The following is an 18,754-nucleotide window of genomic DNA, read 5'->3' on the forward strand; positions in this document are numbered from 1 at the left end:
CCCTGGAAGCTTTTAGTGCTTACCTTCCTCTAAAACCACTTCGTTCTGAATGAGAAATTGTGAATGAGAAATGCGGTATTTATATGGAGAGTTTCCACCTGAAGTTGGGCCCAAAAACCATATAGGGTATGTGGTGTACTTCCAAGATTCACAGACATATGTGGAGCCTTTCAATTACCTCGAAGAGAGTAAGGCGCCACTTTAATAACCTTACGAAAGCATATGAACTGCGTAGGATTGACGACCCTATATAGCATCATCGTGCATATAACCTTATTGTGATCAGCAGGTGCAACTTGACAGGTGGAGGGACGTAAAACTCCCATGAATTCATCACGTAAATAAAACCTTTGTCTCATAAGTGATAATTGTTTGTCTTTAATCTAACAAAGAAATATAGGGGATTCGAAGAATCCTAAGCACCGCTAATTCTGCAATCAAACTCGTTTACTTTTTTGTAATCAAACTCAATTGATTTGCACAATCAAAACAAACTTGCAAACTCCCCCCATTTAATTGCTTTTGATTTTATTGTTTAATAAACTAGGTTTATCTAATTGCATAGTTGAAACGACAATTCATGTGGAGATGATTTTACTTATCATTTTATTGCTTGAAACAGTTCGATGCACTTGCTAAATATAGTCATCAAAATCCTACCAGCTCCAAGCTAGTGACATTTTATGGTTTAGATAAAGAACTTATTGAGATGTAATCTCATAGTTTTAGTTTTATATTTTTCAACTGAGTAAACTCTTATCAGAAATCGCATCAAGCCTTGCAGATGTTGATGAAAAGTAAATTCTGATGGAAAGAATAATTTGATGGAAGCACATTCTTATGGACACATCTTATGGATGATAAATTTGAGAAGGGCATGGATCAAGATCCGAATATGAGTAAAAATGAAGTGGATTTGTATATCATGGAGCCTAAGTAGAAGAAAAATCATGATTTTGACATCTTGAACTGGTGGAAGCAGTGGCGGAGCCCTTCATGGCGTGGCCCACCCGGAAAAATTAAAAAATTAACGATTATAGGTCTATTTTGCGAGATTTTATGCAATTTTGTGTCGGTTTTATGTTTTGGTTGATCCAAATTCCTGCAAAGTGGTGTAGTGGCCCACCCGAAAATTTAAATAATTCAATTATAGGTCTATTTTGCGAGATTTTATACGATTTTATGTCGGTTTTAGGTTTCGGTTGATCCAAATTCCCGCAAATTGGTGTAGTGGCCCACCCGAAAAATTTAAATAATTCAATTATAGATCTAATTTGCGAGACTTTAAACAATTTTTCAATAGTTAATTTTAGTGGCCCACCCAGACATTTTTTTCTGGCTCCGCCACTAGGTGGAAGGTAAATTTCACCAAATACCATACTCTTTGTCTAACAGCCGGAGATATTTTGGCTATGCCAATATCTACTATTGCTTCGGAGTCTGTTTTTAGCATCAGAAGTAGAGTTCTTAGTTGTTATAGGAGCTCTCTTACACCACACATTGTTGAAGCTTTGATGAGCACTTGGAAGATTTATAGAAACTCGAAGAAGGTGTATATGTATGTTGTAAACTCTGTTTTTGTTCATGATTCTATTTTATTCAATTTCAATTGTTTGATAGACCTTTGTTATATTTGATACATTAATTCTTAGAAATTGATATGATCCCATAATTGAATGAGTGGCTTTCTGATGTTGAATTTGATTAGTGGTAGATGTGCTTGAAAATGAAATTGTATGTTCAATTGTTCATTTTTTTAAATATGTTTTTAAATCAATTGATCCCATCAACAAACTGTTCAATTATGATATGTAGATGAAGACATGGAGATGGAGACGACATGTTTTTATTGAAATTGTTGTGTTCTTTTTTGTTGAATTGTGTTACTTTGGAACTTTAAGTTGTTTTTTTTGTTCTGTCATTTTGGATAAACAATTTTTTTTTTTGATAGATACTTTGGATAAACAACTTTTATTGGCGCCGTAATGTAATGCTATTTTGGAACTTCAAGTTCTTTTTTGGATAGGCCAAACACTATTTTTTTGTCCTTTAAATTTGATAAAAATATTGAATTAATCCTTTATGTTTTTTAAGTTTCAAATAGATCCTTTAAATTTTTTTAAATTTCAAATAGGCCATTTAATTGTTAATTCAATCATCTATTTAATTTTTTTTTTAAAGTTTAATAGTTTTAAATAGGTGCTTAAAAGGGTGACAATATATTAAATTAACAACTCAAAAGACCTATTTAAAACTTAAAAAACTTACAGGATTATCACAATATTTTTGTCAAACTTAAAAGTCCAAAATATGAACTTGGCCTTTTGGATATGTAAAATGGCTACGTTATGTAATGTTATGGTAAAAACAAGTATTTTTATCGAGAGCAATTCTTACCTAGACAGAAACCCAAATAAAAAAATATTTGGACACACATACATAAAATGAGAGAATTAAAAGAAAAATAAATTAGACACATCATTTTTTACTTTTATCTTTAAATTTTTCTTTTCTATATATGTGTGCCTAAGTCACTTTTATTTATGTTTGTGACAATGTTAGACTTTCTCTTTTGTCAAACTTAAAAGATCAAAAGATGAATTTGGCCTTTTGGATATGTAAAATGATTTCATTATGTAATATCATGCTAAAAAGTACTTGGTATTAGAATCAAATGTAATGCTAACTTGCTAAGATTGGTAAATGTATTGTAATATTTTTCATCATATTTGGTCACATAAAAATAAAAATTGATCTACAAGGAACAACCGAACAAGTTGATAATATTAAAGTTATTAGTACTGTAATATTTTTATTTCGCAATAAATTATATCAACTAAACCAATTCAAACCGCATTAATTTGATTTAAATGATTTTTTAAAAGCAAATCGTATGGAATCAAACCAAATTACATAATTTTAACTCACACAATTTAAATGACTTTTATCCTTAAATCTAAATCAAACCGCAAAAGCAAACATCACTTTAGGAGCGTTTGGCTGCTTTAGGACAACCCTCCCCGGCTCCCGCCAAACGTGAATACCAAAACAAAAAATGTGGTTTCCTCGTGTGATTCCACACATCACAGCAGTGGTTGAGTTAAGTTAAGCTGAGTTGTGGGGACCCGTAAATATTAGAGAAAACAAAAACCTTGTGCACATTCAATTCTCTTGTTCACACAACAAATAACAAAACATTAAATATTTTTCCAAATTCACTCAAAATGGCCCTCTTTTTTAATGAATTTTGTACCCTTTTCATTGCATGGGTAGATCTTGTCGTTATTAGCTTTGTGAGGATTAACCTAGGAACCTGAACCCTCCTCTCTCAAGACACTGCTCCTGGTGGTCCACACACCACTCAATAGTACTAGTAGACTATAGTATTAGTCTATTCCTAACCTAACTACTAACATTTTATATGTATGTACTTCAACAATCTTTGAAAAATGAAAATGACATCTCCGTTTGCCATCTGTGTTCTTCCTGCCATACCTGCTGCAGCTTCTCCCATGTCACTTTGAGATTCGACTACACCTTTTTCTCCCACTTTCAGATTCCAAATTTTTTATACACCTTTTTCTTTGAGGAAATAGTTTTAGTACTTTTATTTATCATAATAATATCATTTCCTTATTCTCACTTTAAAATTAGTTATACAAGAAAGAATAAAAAAGTCTTTAAACAAAAGTTTTTTTTTTTTTTTAATCATTAAAGGGTTAATTAAATAATGATCAATATAAATATTTGAAATTTCCATTTTGATCTCTACTTGAAAAATATATACTTTTTAGTCTTTGTAAAATTTTCTCTTTGCATATTTAATCTTTTAAATTTTTCATCAACATTTTTAATCCTTATAAAATTTATCGTCCGCATTTTTTATACTTAAAAATATTAAAGGAGAATGTTAAAGGGATTAAAAAGTGTGAATTGTAGAGATTAAAAACGAAAGTTTAGATACATATATGTACAATTTACTTAATCGGCACACCATTAAATAAATAGTATATATAAAACTAAACAAAAGTAATGTGAAATTAAGGTAGCAACTATCCAATATCGTTTATATGAGACGACATGAGTCTCTTATAGATTAACCTTCGAATTCAATATTGGACATGCTACAACGTAAACTCTTAGAAATTGTTTGATGGTCAATATATGATAAAGACATGAAAGGATATGAAGCTGTATAGATATAACATATGATATGAATAGGATATGACCATGCAATGAACCCCTAAGGAGAGTTTGCCGCCCAATTGAATCCCACAAGGCTCGAGAGATTAGTCTCCACAGTTGCACGCGAAAGATAAAAAATTACTAATATTTTGCCAAAAATAAAATAAAAGTGTATGTATAAAATTTCACCTTTTAAATTTTAAAAAGGCTAAATGGTTAATTAAATAAATGATCTTTATAAATATCCAGAATATATTTTAAGCACTAAAAAATTCACACATTTATTTATGTAACATTTTTATAGACAAAAAATATTGATGGAAATTTTTCCAAAATAAAAATATTGACTAAAAAATTTACCCAAAAAAAACTATTACTTTTATAGAGATTGAAAAATATAGATATTTATAGAGAACATTTGCTTAATGAGTCATGTTAACTGGTGCTCCGGAACATTAATTAAGAAAGTTAAAAATAAAAATTTTCAATTAAATACAATAACTTTTTGACTTAAAGAAAATAGAACATTTCACTTTTTCATCACTGTTAATCTTCTTAACTAGTGTCGCAATGACTAATTATCATTTTCCTTAGACCATCTTTAATGGAAGGATCTTAAACATTTAAGACCCGATACCTATTAGGTACTCCCATTAGAGTGAATTTTTTTTCAAGGTATTGTAAGATCCATAGTCTTATTTAACACCTCCAACTTTAAGCGGGGCCCACACACATTTAATATTAAAAAATTGAAATGTGGTGATATAAAGTTATTGATAGTTGATTATCGGATCCCATTTAAGAACTTTATGTGAAATGTGGGTTGAAGGAATTGAATACTTATTATGTACGACTGTTATGATTGGTATGTATAAGATCCATTTAAGAATCCAAAAATGAGTGTTTTCATTGTGGATTTACTTAATTAATGGAAAAACTAAATAGACACAACTTTCAAGATTTGAAATAAATTTTAAAATTAATAATGTAAACCAAATTCCAAACACAACCTTAGATAGAAACGATTGATGTGTAAACTAAGGAATACAAACAAGCAATCTTCTGTCTCCATTCCATTGTCATACAGTACATCAACAAAAAAAAAAAAAAACAGGGGAAGCAGCCATTTCAAAAAGAGCTATTCCTTACAACAATGGCGTCTCTAACCCCTGGAGTCCTCTCAAAACTTCTCCAAAACTCCACTTCAACAAACACCCACCGTCAACCACTCCTTCAAGTAACTGAAATCATCCCTCGTCTTTCAGAAGACACATTTCAACCCGCCACCGGCTACTTTCTCAAACTCTCCGACTCTCTTCACTCCGCTTATGTCTCCGTCTCCGACTCCGACGCCGAGTTAATCCGTTCTGATAAACTCCAGCTCGGTCAGTTCGTTTACGTCACTCGCTTTGATAACGATGCTTCCTCTTCCGTTCCAAGAGTTTCTGGTTTGAAAACTATTTCTAAAAGAAGAGCTTGTGTTGGTAATCCTGTTGATTTGGTTTCTACTGATTCTTTAAGACTTGCAACTGCGAAACTGAATGGTAATGTTAAGAAGAAGAAAAAAATTAATGGGAATAAGGATAACAATGTGGTTGTTAATGTTGAAATGAGGAGGTTGAGTTTGGATTCTTCTACAAGAAGGGTTTGGGATCATGCTTCTCTTGTTTCTAAAACTAAATCTTCTTCTTCTCCAAGTTCAAATTCAAGTTCTAGATTCACCTTTAGTAAATCTGCTTCTACTTCACCTAATGTATTTTCCTCTCTCTTTTACATTTTTTTTTTATGTTGAGGTTTTCATCAGGGAAGAGGGTTCTTTCATTTGGGTAGTTTAAAAATGAAAGTTTTTTTTTTTTTTTTTTTTTTTTTTTTTTTAATTTGATAAAATGAAAAATGAAAGCTTGTTTTGGATAATGATATATATGATATGCTTATGATGTTGAATGAGGGCCCTATCACTTTTTATAATGCTTTTATATCTGTTCTGTTCAATTGGACCCATTCACCAGTGCTTTTATTTTCTTTCAAGCTTATAAAACCCTTTGAAATGGTAAATATTTTGGTTTGGGACTTTGGTTGGTTAGTATTGGGTACTTCTGCATAATTTACAATCTGCAATACTTGGAAAAATTACAACTTTATGATATTTTTGCCAGTAAAAATGTTAACTTTATGGATTTCTTTAAAGTGGTTTTTTTTTTGGTTGTAATTCTTTAATGTGGTTCATTGATGATGAGACTTCTTTGTGTAGGTGATAGATAAAAAGGTTTCTATGAAAATTGATTCTCATTCTCCATTGAAGTCTCCATCAACTTCAATTGTTTCACCATTGAAGAACAAAAATGAGAACTTGTGTCCCAAAACAACAGGCACACCTCCTAGGAAAAGTGCTACTACTATTCCCATTCCTAAGTCACCGTGTGCTGGCAATGGTTCTGTTCCAAGCAAACTTGTGAAGGTGCCCTTGAAATTCAAAACTTGGTATGACAAGTCTGGATCTTGGGATAATCTTCCACCACCCATTTGTAATCTTGGAAAGGTGTGTGTATGTTACTAACTGTACATCTTTTCCATTTTAGCTTTGGAAATTTGATTAATTTATCTTATTCTAAATTTTTAAACTTTTTTTCTTTCCTTTTTTCCAGCAAGTTGTGACTCATAGGAATGTTGCTTTTTTGGCTGCTGTGAGATCTCTTGAAGAAGCATCTGCTGCAGATACTGTGCTTCAATGCATGTGGTATTTATTTAAATCATTTTGCTTCAATTTTTATGTTCTGGCCTTCCTTTCTTATATACACCAATACTGTATTAGGATTTCTTATGGAGTGCTTCATGTCTCTCACTAGAAAACACTCGCTTTTCGCTCCAAAAGAATATCTTATACTTCACTTAGCTTCTCAATGATAACCTCTAAATTGTGGAACCAATAGATAATCTTGGTTGTAGTGTTGATGATCAGTGTTGCCAAATAGCGGCTATAGGGTAGCAAAATTTGAATAAAGTGCTGTCAAAAAGAAGCAATATCAGTGCATTATAGCATTGTAGTAAATGGCGGAGCCAAAGTTACAACATTGGGGGAACCTCCTCAGTCAAAGACTTATGATTAATTATTTTCATAAACTACAATTTTAATTGGAGCTAGAGTTCGCCTTATGTTGCATACTACCTTACATAATACTTGAAATTTTAGGGAGACCATGGCACCCAAGTTTCCCCCTTTGGCTCCGCCCATGTAGCATAACATAATTTGAACAAAGTCATTGTGATTGACAATATTTACAATATTTGAGATTGACAACGCCATTGTGATTTATCTTCTTATTTCTATTCTCCTAAAGGACAGACATGTTTTCCAGTGATAGCTGAGATGCACGGATAAAATACTTTTGGAATGTTGTTGCACAAATACTTTGTGCTATTTATCTAATTTCTGCCTTTAATTCCTATTTTGGAGTACTTAAATTTGTTGCTTTTTTATTTAATGCGTGCTTGGTTAGATTATAGCATATTTCTCCCTAAACAATGATGCAATTATCTTGTCCTAGTTGGCTCTTTGTGATTCAGTCATTATCTTGTGGTCTCTTACCCTCATTCACTGCTTTTGCAAAATATTTGGTTAGTTTGTTAGTGTGCTTTAGGTAAGTACGAAGTGTGCTATAAGTAACTAGAAAGTTCCATCTATGGAGATGAACCTAGATAACCTCTTTGCTATACAGTGCTGTTCAATTGTGTTGCATACTTGACTTGTTCATCTGGTAACCTATTCACCTCTCTTAGTTAGAGGGGTGGATATTTGCCTTGTGGATTATATGTTTTTACATCTGTTGCCCCTTATGAGTGTTATTTCAACCAGTGTTGTCAAATAGCAGATATAGTGGCGCTATTTGATAATGGAATTTTAACAAACTGCTATAGTTCCATTATATGTCATTTGTAATATGTTTTGTCAAATAACTGCAATAGCCTTGTAGCATAGCAAAATTTGAACAAACCACTATTTTCCACAATTGAAAACTCTGAGTTCACCTTGAGTTTTCTTTCGAGCTAGTCAAAGTCACCAATCTTATTCTCATCATCAAATATAATAGATGTAGTGTATCAAGTCAAGAGGAAACCTAAGGGCTATTCAATCACATCACACCATTGTCACTTGTAGATATTGGAACTAGAATTTGAAGGAAAATTCTCAGTTTGCTACTAATGTTGTCATTTATTTTCTTGCATGCCAATGTGAAGTTGTTTCTGTGGTTTATAATTGCATCGACCAAGATAACTTACACATATCCTCCATTCCTTTCAGCATGTTTGCCGAACTCTGTGAGTCCCGTCAGACACTTTCTGCTGGATTGCTTGTGAAACAGTTTCTGGAGCTTCATCTGAGCCTGCAGAGAGTAACAGTGGTATTTGATTCCTTACTTTCCACACCTCCTGAAACAAAGCCAACTGGCCACACTACCCTACAGTCTCTTGTGGAAGATGCATGTAATGTTCCGACTCGCAAAAATGCTACATTTTGGGTACAAGCTGCCTTATATACCAATCTTTCTAAATTAAACCTATACAAAACACAAGAAAAAAGCAAGGTTTTGAATGGTGAGAAAAGTCATTTTGTTGTCATTGAGAACGGGAATTCTCACGAGGAAAGGAATGCCGAGGAATCCACGCTTCAAAACAAGCAAAGTCGTGTGGCTCAAGCAAATCCATTACAAAACTCAACTGGTAAAAGAATTTCCTCTTCAAAGCGGAATCTCTTGGTAGCCAAGAATAAGGATACAGAGAAGCGTGATCAATCAAAAGAGAGTGAGCTTAAAGTGGCTGTGAGTTTGTCTGAAAAACTGCTAGCTGCTTCTCGTGAGTGGTTTCTGAAGTACTTGGAGGAATCTATAGGTAATGAATTTGGGTTGAAAAATGAAGGGAGCAGTGAAGCTGCATGTCTTCTTGGACAGCTAAGAGAGGTGAATCATTGGTTAGATAATTTGGTTGATGGAGGTAAAGTTGATGATAGGGTAGAGAAGTTGAGGAAAAATTTATACCGGTTTCTACTTGAGCATGTTAATTCTGCAGTTGCTTCTAGTTAGTAAATACATAGTCCTACAAGAACTAACAGAATTGACAAAATGGAGCACACTATTTTAACCGACTCTGCCTTGGATAGCTAACAGTGGTATAAGATTATTAGTATTACAGTCAATATTTAGACCGCTAGCGTTGGTTTTGGCGTAACCACTTTCTTTTCTGAGTAGGAATCAAGCTCTGTATTCCAGACTTTACAACATTGACACACACTGCGCATGAACCACAAGCGATAGACCGCAATGGTTTTTGGTATAACCACTTATGAGTAATGATCTCAACTTTTGTTTACTCTAATCTAATTCTGTCAATGAAAGAATTTCTGACCGGATTATGCAATTTTAAGCTGTATTCTGTCAACTAGTATATGTTGTTATTTACTCCAAACACTGATCATTTGCTTGTAAACAATGTCTGGCATCCATTAGAGCAAATTCCTTTTCTTTGCATTTCACTGGCTGTAAAAAATGTTGGTGACCCTTAGCAGGTCTTCTCAATGTTGAATAGTATGTTAACTACCAAATCAGTTCTCAATTAGAGGCCTGATCTATATTTTTGTGGCAAATTTAATACATTTACCCTTAGCTATTGGGTACTAAGAAGTTGTATCCGTTACTACTTGCTGCATTTCAATTAATTATAAAGATTTATTAGATCAAAAGCCATAGTAACTAAATTATATAAACGTTTTTTTATTTATTCATAACACATTACAAATATGACAAGGTTATCAACATCTAACATTATTCAAAAAAAAAAAAAAAATCTAACATTATATTTGATTAACAAATTTTTTGGCAACAAATTCACTATTTTTTATGATTAATGTTACATTAGGGGCCAGTTTAAAAAATATTACAATTGGATTATTTATTTATTTATTAATATTGTAATTACAATTTTATTCATACAAAGAGTAAAAACTTACTTTAGTCTACAAGAAAAATGCAGAATCCAATTAAGCCCCTAAGAAATAAAAAAGGTAAGAAATAATACTTCAAAATTATTCAATTTGGAACATGTTAGTCCTTAGCAAAAATGCTTCCCAAACAGTCCTTCTCACCAGACGGTTCCATGTTCTAGAGTAAAAAACGACTGTTGAGAAATGAATAAGTTGTTTCGAAATGATATGTCACTGTCGAGGCCACTTAAGCCGTTCATGATAGGTTGCACCATTGGAGATGCTATAAATTTTGCATTTTTTTTTGTAGGATTAAAATAGATCTTTAGTCTATTATATTATTGTGACTATGAGGTGGGTTGAGCATTAAGTTACTTATCCCCATCAACACCCATAAAATTTTGTGAATAATTAGTTATTCTTATATATTAAGTGGATAATGTATCCTAGCTACTGTGAATGATATTTGTAGTACCCATCTAAGCTCCCAAAGTTCATGGCTTAATAACAAAGAATGAGGAATCATGCCAAAAGCTATGATAGAGTAAAGAAAGCAAAAAACTGTGATAAAGTGACTGTATTTATAAGGTCAGGAAACAAAGTGAGAAGCTACATCAAAAGTTAAAAACCATATGTTTCTTCTGGTGTCAAGTCAAAGGACTCATCCACATTTAATTTTGCAAAAGGTAATCTTTAGATGATGAAGTTGATCTATGAAGCTGTGTTTCCTCAGCAATTGTTGTAGCTGAAGTTCCCATTCCTTTCATTCCTTTACAAGACTTCATGTGTTTGTGCATTTTCTCAGGCTTGAATGACTTCCCACATTGCCTGCATCATCAACTACTATTTAGGGTCTCATCTTTCATAATCACAATTAAATACACAAAATTCAATGTGATATTTAGAATTATGGGCATATAAAGTATGTAGCTCATACTATTCTAACTTTGATGCATTAAATTAAGTTGCAAGAAATTCAGCTATTAAGTATAACTAGCCCATGCAGACAAGAGTTGGTAAACATCATAATCTAGCAATCAATGTCAACTTATATTTCGTATTTCTTTTACAAGAAAAAAACATTATTTTGATTTTTGACAATATAATAATTACACCAGCAGAATCTTGACCTTATTGGCTTTTCAGTATATTTCTTGTTTTGTTTTTAATTGACCAACTTACAAACTAGTTAACACCCAAGTAGCTTTGACACTTTAGTTTAAAAGAGTGTTTGTGTCGGTGTTCGATATGTGCCGATGTCTGATATTGGCAACTCAGACACTTGTGTTTACATTCGATCACTTCCATTTTTCAAATTAATAACGGTGCCTACGTGTAAGTATCGGTGTCGTGTCTATCAATGTTTGGTAGGTCAACACTATTGATACTCAACTTGTGTGTTACATAAAATATCTTCCACCTATAAGACCAAACAATTGAAGTTTACTCAAGTGACATATTCAGTTACTTACGAGCAAATTGGTCCACCAAATGGTTTATAAGAAGTTTGACTCATTAACTCGCTTAGCTTTTTCCTGCTCTTGATTATTTCATCTCCATCACAGCTTTTTCTGTAAAAAGAAACATGTCATTAAAAAATAATAATTTAAAGAACCAACCAAATAATGTTTTAATTAAATTGGTCATGTGTCATGACATTTAATTTCGCAAATAATCATAGTGACGTATGGTTAATGTAAATGTAACCCAATCATAGTAGCATTGGATTCACAAACACCTTTTTCAGAATGGTTTTTAACAGGATTCAAAACATTGTCTAAGAGGGTCATGATTATGACTATTCTAAGCATGGTTTTAAGTTGCGCAACTGCGATTGTGGGCGCAATACAAACCATTTTGAGTTCTCTGCAATAGAATACAACTGCATTTCTTGCATTTTGGTTTGCGCTGTAACCACAGCTGCATACGCAATTTAAAGCCATAATTCTAAGCTCATTTACGATAAAATTTCTCACCTGGCTCCATTATGTTCATTTTGATCATGATAATTCCAAGGAGTCCCAAAACACCTAGCTGATCCTCCTAGTTTGTCTCCTTTACAAATCTCAGCCCTTTTTTCTGGCATATTAGTAAGCTCCTTCGGGGCAATTTTCTTAGCAGGGTTCATAGAGACAAAAGCAGCATCATTTGTTGCAACAGTTCCACAACCAATCCAATTTCTGAACACACTAGTCACTCTAACAGAATTGCTTCTAATCTTAGTAAATGAGGATTGAGATTGAGCCGATGTTGATGATGTTGGAGTAGAAAAAGTTGAATCAGGAGGCGTAGTAGTATCAGTTTTGTTATTTTGACCATCTTTTTTACCCTTCTTACTCATCAAATTATGATACAAAGAAGGAAATGAGAAACTATCAAGCTTGTCATGATTCTTCTCACTCAAGCAACCTTCTTTTCCATTCCCTAAAAGCTTCTCTTCTTCAACTTTAAAAGAAGAATCATCGTCAGTCACCGATGACCTATCCGAGCTGAAAACCAATGAATCCTGACTTATTTCTGATGACACATGATTTAGATCATTCTTTTTTGAATCAGTTTCTTTCTGAATTTCAGATTCTTCTTCTGATAAAGATGGTTTTCTTTCCTGCTTTTGTTTGTCCTCTTCAACTTGTACAGCTTCATCAGTATCAGTTTTCTTTTCATTGATTGTTGAATTAATTGATTGAGTTTCTGCATTAGTACAAAGGAAAAAAAATGTACAACTTAATTATTCTTGTTTAACATTCTTAGTAAAAGTTACATAATAAGGTAATAGTGTAGATAGATAGCAATTAGTGATAACCATACTCAACATTAATATGAATAAATAAAAATGGGATAGTAGTGATTATGATAAAGTACATACCAAAAGGGGTAGTGTGGATTTGTGATCCTTTGAGGACGTATTCATTATCAGAAATGGGGGTTATTAGGTCGTCATCCATTAAATCCTGCCAGACATATCCACTCTTGTACCTCCTATAGTTCAATAATTGTTAGTTACAAAAATTGATTATGGATATACATATATAGTTAAAGGTTAAAAAAAATGAGGTTGAGAAAATGGACTAAAGCAAGGAAATAATGATTAATAAGGTATGATTCAACAACCTCTTGTAGGACCAAGCAAAGGATTCAGGTAGGTCTCTTCCTCTCACTTCACCAAGCCATCTTTTAATATCTTTTCAAGAAATAAAAAAGAAAGTGTCATTTTAGAGTCACAAATCATTGTCACAAATTAATAATTAATAATTAATAATGATGAAACATTTATGAATAACAATGTTGTCAATTGCAGATCATAGACAGTAGGAGTTTGTTCAACTTCTGCTAATAGCCAGCTATTTGACAACACTGTGTACTAAATTGTGTATCGCCGAACGATAACAATTTGTTAAAATTCTACGACACTATCTCTTCTATTCGATAACATTGTGAGAAGCAGAAAAAACAAGATGTACTAATGTCAGAGCCAGAACAGACAAAAGAAGCAATTGTGACAGCATAGTTCTAAAATGCTGACAAATGCAGCTACAAATATGATTGTGTACCGCAGTTTTGAACTATGTGTGACAGAATACACATTTAAGAACAAACATTACGATCAGCAGAAAAAAAAAAACAGATGTACTAAAAATCAGAGCCAGTACAGAACAAATTGAATGAAAATATGGAACATAAACGAGTTTTACCTCTGAGATAAACACCGTTTCGAGCAAGATGAAGAACACGAATGAGATGAGGATGTTCTGCATGACCACCCATGTGACTAAGGAAGTAGATTATGTGAAGCCTTCTAACTTCTCCACCTTTTGTTTCCATGCTTGTTTTTGATGAACTTGTTTTGTTGTTATCTTTGCTGTAATAAACACCAACACAAACTCAACAATGACACCAAAACCAAACAATGACACTTCTTTTGAAACACAAGGATAAAATTTAAACAAGCACTTTTGTTAATTATATATATTCTATCTACTACTATGATTCAAATTATTATTATATAATAATACTAAGAAAAACAACTAACATGGAAAAACCCAAAAGAGATCTTTGTCTCTCTGCCGGCATGCTGGTAAAAGAACTGTTACCAAAACATATCAACGTATAATACTGATATCTTTATCATATAGTATTATAATATAAGGTAAATATAATGCAGGCCTAATGCTACATAACACAAGATAACAAGAACTTTACATAGATAAAATTAAAGAGTGAGAATCATCGAGATAAGAGAAATGTAAGAAAGTGATTGGTAAGTAGAATAGAATACAGTTACCTATTTTCTAGCAAAGAATGCAGAGAGAGAAAGAAAAATGTGATTGAAAAATTGACCTGGTTTGCAGCTATATATATAAATATAAAAGACTTGGTTAAGGAGTAGAACAAATTTCAGGGATTATCTGATTTCTCGCGATTTAACAAATGTATAATTAAATGTATAATGGTCAGCTTTTGACTCAATATTATTATTCCCAAAAAGTTCATTTATGTTTTCTTCTTTTTGTGTTTTTTCTTTTAGAAGATTCCCTTTGTGTTATTTTTTAAGTTTATAATATATATTTTTACCATATAATGATAATAGTCACACATGTTTAGTACTGGTATTTTCATATTTTTCTACAATATTGTTTTGTTTGAGAATTATATTTTTCCATTTTATTTAAGTTGACCTTGACAAATATATTGTATATTGAGTCAAACTAACAAATAATATTTTATATTGAGTCAAAGTAATAATACTAATACTAATAATAATAATATTTTTTAAGGGGAAACTAATAATAATAATAATATTGCATATTGTTTTTCTCTTTCCCAAATATATATAGGATTTCTTAAAATCTTAAAATACTAAGAAGTAATATCACTGCCCATCACAAAAAAAAAAGTTATCACTTATAAAAAAAAAGTAGTGTCGCTATACATAAATATTAACGAAAATCCCTCAAAAAAAAAAAAATATTAACGAAAAAAGGCACACAATATTATAAAAAATGTTAAATAATGCATACAAAGGGCCAGACAATCTTAAAATTCTTTAAAAAAAAAACTAGGCATCTTTTGCCATTGCAAAGACACTCTCACATTCACAAATGACAAAACTGAATTTGAATCAGGATTTCTGGTTAAGAGGGATAAAAATATCATTGAGCATCTCATGCATCTAAATGATCTTAGGTAATCTTAAAATTCTATTTTTTTGGTTCACAGATTTTTTTTCTTTCTATTACACTATGAAGCATGTGTACTTGTAAAAAAGTGAATTCCCATGAGCTTAGTTGATAGGAATATTGCATATTATATGCAGGGACGGGGATTCGAATCATGGACATCTCACTTCTTCACGTTTAAAATGTGTAAGATCTAGCCACTAGACTACTTGAAGAAAAAAAAACTTATAAAAAAGTGAAGTACCAGCACAAAGTACTTATGGGTAATGAGTACACGTACGATACTCGTGATACTCCATTTTTGCTCATTATTCCACTGTGGTGTGAAAATTATGATGTTCTCTTAATACTAAAAATAATAATATAGTATTATATGTGTATACGAGTTTTTTTTTTTTTATTGTTGTAACCAACTCTAGTTTTAAACTTTTAACGTGATGTTTTTTATGTAAATTAATGAATATAGATCCTCATGTTATATACAACAACTCATGATTTCATTGATGTACCAATAACTTGATTTGTTTTTTAAATTGGCGTACTCTTGTACCGGTACATGAATCATATATAGTATCGTACCCATACCCATGCGACATAACTATTACATATCAGTAAATAAAACCTCATCAATTGTAATAATCAAACATCAAACTTATCCTTATTAACCTAACCATTAAGAGTAGAAATAAGTTAGGTCGAACTATGTTTTAAAAAAACCAAGTTTGGTCCGTCAAAGAAATTAAGGCATAAGTCTGACGTGTAACTTGTCATAGACTTGTTATTTAAAACTGAATACGGCCTTCAAAAATAACCTAATATGAACTATTAGTATGTTTAGAAACATGTTTCACATCAACATATTTAACTGAATAATTTGATATATGTGTAAATAGATTGACGAACTAGTAGATTAACTATAATAACAACGGTACAATTTTGTATTCATATTTTCTTAAATAGATCACATTAACAGGCTTAAAAGGTCTATAAACAACCTTTTATCTTAAAAAAATGTCAGGTCGGTATAACCTATTTTCATCCTTACAAGCTTTTGCGTTCAACTACATGATTTAATCATCCAACTCTTCCTTCTCACATCAGAGATGCAATCAGAGCAAAATTTTTTCCTTCATTCATTTTGTATTTCCAAATCCGGGTATATCAATATTAATTTTCTCACTTAAATGTCTTAATCAATTATAATTAATGATTAAGATACTTAAATGCTTGCCGGATTTTCCAGCAATCATACCATTTTTTACTCGATTATTATCTTACATACTACTAGTATTTTTTTTCTTGTCCCACTTGATAATAAAAAGTACTACTATATATTTTTCCTAGGTCAAATAATTAAATAATATGTAAACGAAAAGTATAAACAAAAATGTTGAAGGAAATGGATGTATGTTTCAAATTATAAATGATTAATTAGTTATAACTATTTTGTTCTCTTGGCACTTACATATAATTTATTTGAGAATGCATATTGATAAAAAAACACCACCTTTAGATCTAAAAAATGAAAATCAAGATAGATACTGTCCAAGTTATAGGTGAAACTATTATTTAGAGATATAAAACGAAATGAAATAGATATAAAACCCACAAAATTCTTATATTCTGCTAACACAAAGATGCACCAAACATGCAAACCAAATGAAGAGAAAACTATCGAGTAAAAAACAAATTTGACTTTATTTTTTCTAGTTTAAAAATGATGAAGATGACAAGACATAAACTATGAGTATGTAACAAACTCATTTAAAATTTTCAAATTGCCTCATCTTGGCCAGCAAGTACATTTTTAAGGATAATCATGCAAACCAATGGAAAAAAAAATAATTCTTGAAAGAAAAATTGCAAACATAATGGTCCAAAAAAGAAAAAACATAGGGTTGATAATTAAATTGACCTGTTCATGATGTCGAGATCCTCCTTTGTATCGTGTGGATGGCTTTGAGGTAATTCTATTGCAATTGGATCTCTAACAAACAAGTTTTGTCTTATCCCTTTTGTCCTTCTCACCCAACATCATAGTGCAATATTCATCAGAAAAAGAGGGAGTTATAAACTAGTAGTTGAAGTATATACAAGGAAGGTAATAATTCTCCAAAAACAAATCAATGAGATTGATTGATACCATCAATAAAAAAGAACGATTTTACTATATGATCAACATACATATAGTAACATTTTAGTGTACCAGCGTTTAACTCTACATGATTACGTTTTAAATGGCAGATACTTTCTTAATTGCTAATGGAAATCAAATAATTATGGAATATTATTTACTTACTTTTGACTCAATATATAAGGGTCCAGTTGACCTTCTTGTACAACTCGTTTGATAGCTGCAATGACATTAATATGTAAGGGTCTTATTTTCCGTTTTAAAAAAATATTAAAAAATGTAAGGAATCTTGTTTGAACCTTGGATAAACTCAATTTCTCCACACTTACAATGTGTTTGTTTCAAGTTTACCAAATTTATTCCTAGGAATAGCATTCCTTGGAATATAAAGATGGGAATTTTATTACAAGAAATTTAGGAAAAATATGGTTGGTTAGCTTTATAATATTCTTAGGAACCATAAAAATAGGGATTATAATAGGTAAACTATTTATGAATTTATTCCCATCTCCATGGGAACTTTATTCCCACCCTTTTCTTTGGGAAATTTTTTCTATTCCCAGGAACATTTTATACCAAGGAATAAATTTTAATAAACTTCTAACAAACATATAGACATATACATTTCTATCATTTTATTCCCGGGAATCAACAATTATAACTTTAAACAAACAAGGTGCATAAGTCTAGCTACTTAGCATTCTTTTTTGTAAAATTGAAAAAAGAAAGTAATTTAATTTAATCAAATTTGTTCCAAGGTTTGAGCATTATGTTTCTAATAGTTTGTAAATTGGTGAACTCATTAACTTGAGTTGGAATCCTCGATCACGACGTTTGGTATAATAATTTTGGGATTTTTATCAGTTGAGCCGAGATTTGTGGGCGTTGCCTTCTTATCTTATTCTAAATTTTTTGAGAATGAATCAAAATTATTTGAATGACAATTTTCATATTTTATAGTGAAATTACACATATTTGATTTCTTTGAATTATCTTTATTTTGTAAACAAAAAATATATTTATTTTTTTTCTTTTTACATTCTTATGCATTGTTTAACATAAGCAAAGCTTGGAAAATAGTAAAGTTATGAAAACAACATAATCAAATAAGTTTCCCCGATGTCACTAATTAGAGGGAGGATAAACATCTCACAATGGAAAATAAATACTTGGCACTAGGTCAATCAAATAATCGCATGGTAAAAATCTTCAAAACATCAAACGAACATGCATTCTCCAATCTTCACATGTTTTGTGCAGTAATCGAGTAACGTAATTATAACA

General features: G+C 31.4%; 2 protein-coding genes across 2 annotated transcripts; one reads left to right on the forward strand and one right to left on the reverse strand.

Moving 5' to 3' along the window:
- The first annotated feature begins 5,201 nt into the window (after window positions 1-5,201).
- Window positions 5,202-9,808, forward strand: LOC11428317 (uncharacterized). The gene is made up of 4 exons (XM_003595781.4): window positions 5,202-5,938; window positions 6,437-6,724; window positions 6,831-6,922; window positions 8,486-9,808. The coding sequence occupies exons 1-4, from the start codon at window positions 5,339-5,341 to the stop codon at window positions 9,261-9,263; spliced, it is 1,758 nt and encodes a 585-aa protein (XP_003595829.1). The 5' UTR covers window positions 5,202-5,338; the 3' UTR covers window positions 9,264-9,808.
- Window positions 9,809-10,704: 896 nt separating this feature from the next.
- LOC11443739 (uncharacterized) lies at window positions 10,705-14,496 on the reverse strand. Its single transcript, XM_003595782.4, has 7 exons — window positions 14,442-14,496; window positions 13,852-14,018; window positions 13,271-13,340; window positions 13,026-13,138; window positions 12,136-12,850; window positions 11,632-11,730; window positions 10,705-10,987 (listed from the first exon to the last, which is right to left on the reverse strand). Exons 2-7 carry the CDS (start codon window positions 13,979-13,981, stop codon window positions 10,831-10,833), a joined length of 1,284 nt encoding a protein of 427 aa, XP_003595830.2. The 5' UTR covers window positions 13,982-14,018; window positions 14,442-14,496; the 3' UTR covers window positions 10,705-10,830.
- Window positions 14,497-18,754: the final 4,258 nt, after the last annotated feature.

The sequence above is a fragment of the Medicago truncatula genome, chromosome 2 (genome assembly GCF_003473485.1).
Source record: "Medicago truncatula cultivar Jemalong A17 chromosome 2, MtrunA17r5.0-ANR, whole genome shotgun sequence".
In the NCBI taxonomy this organism is placed as follows: Eukaryota; Viridiplantae; Streptophyta; class Magnoliopsida; order Fabales; family Fabaceae; genus Medicago; species Medicago truncatula.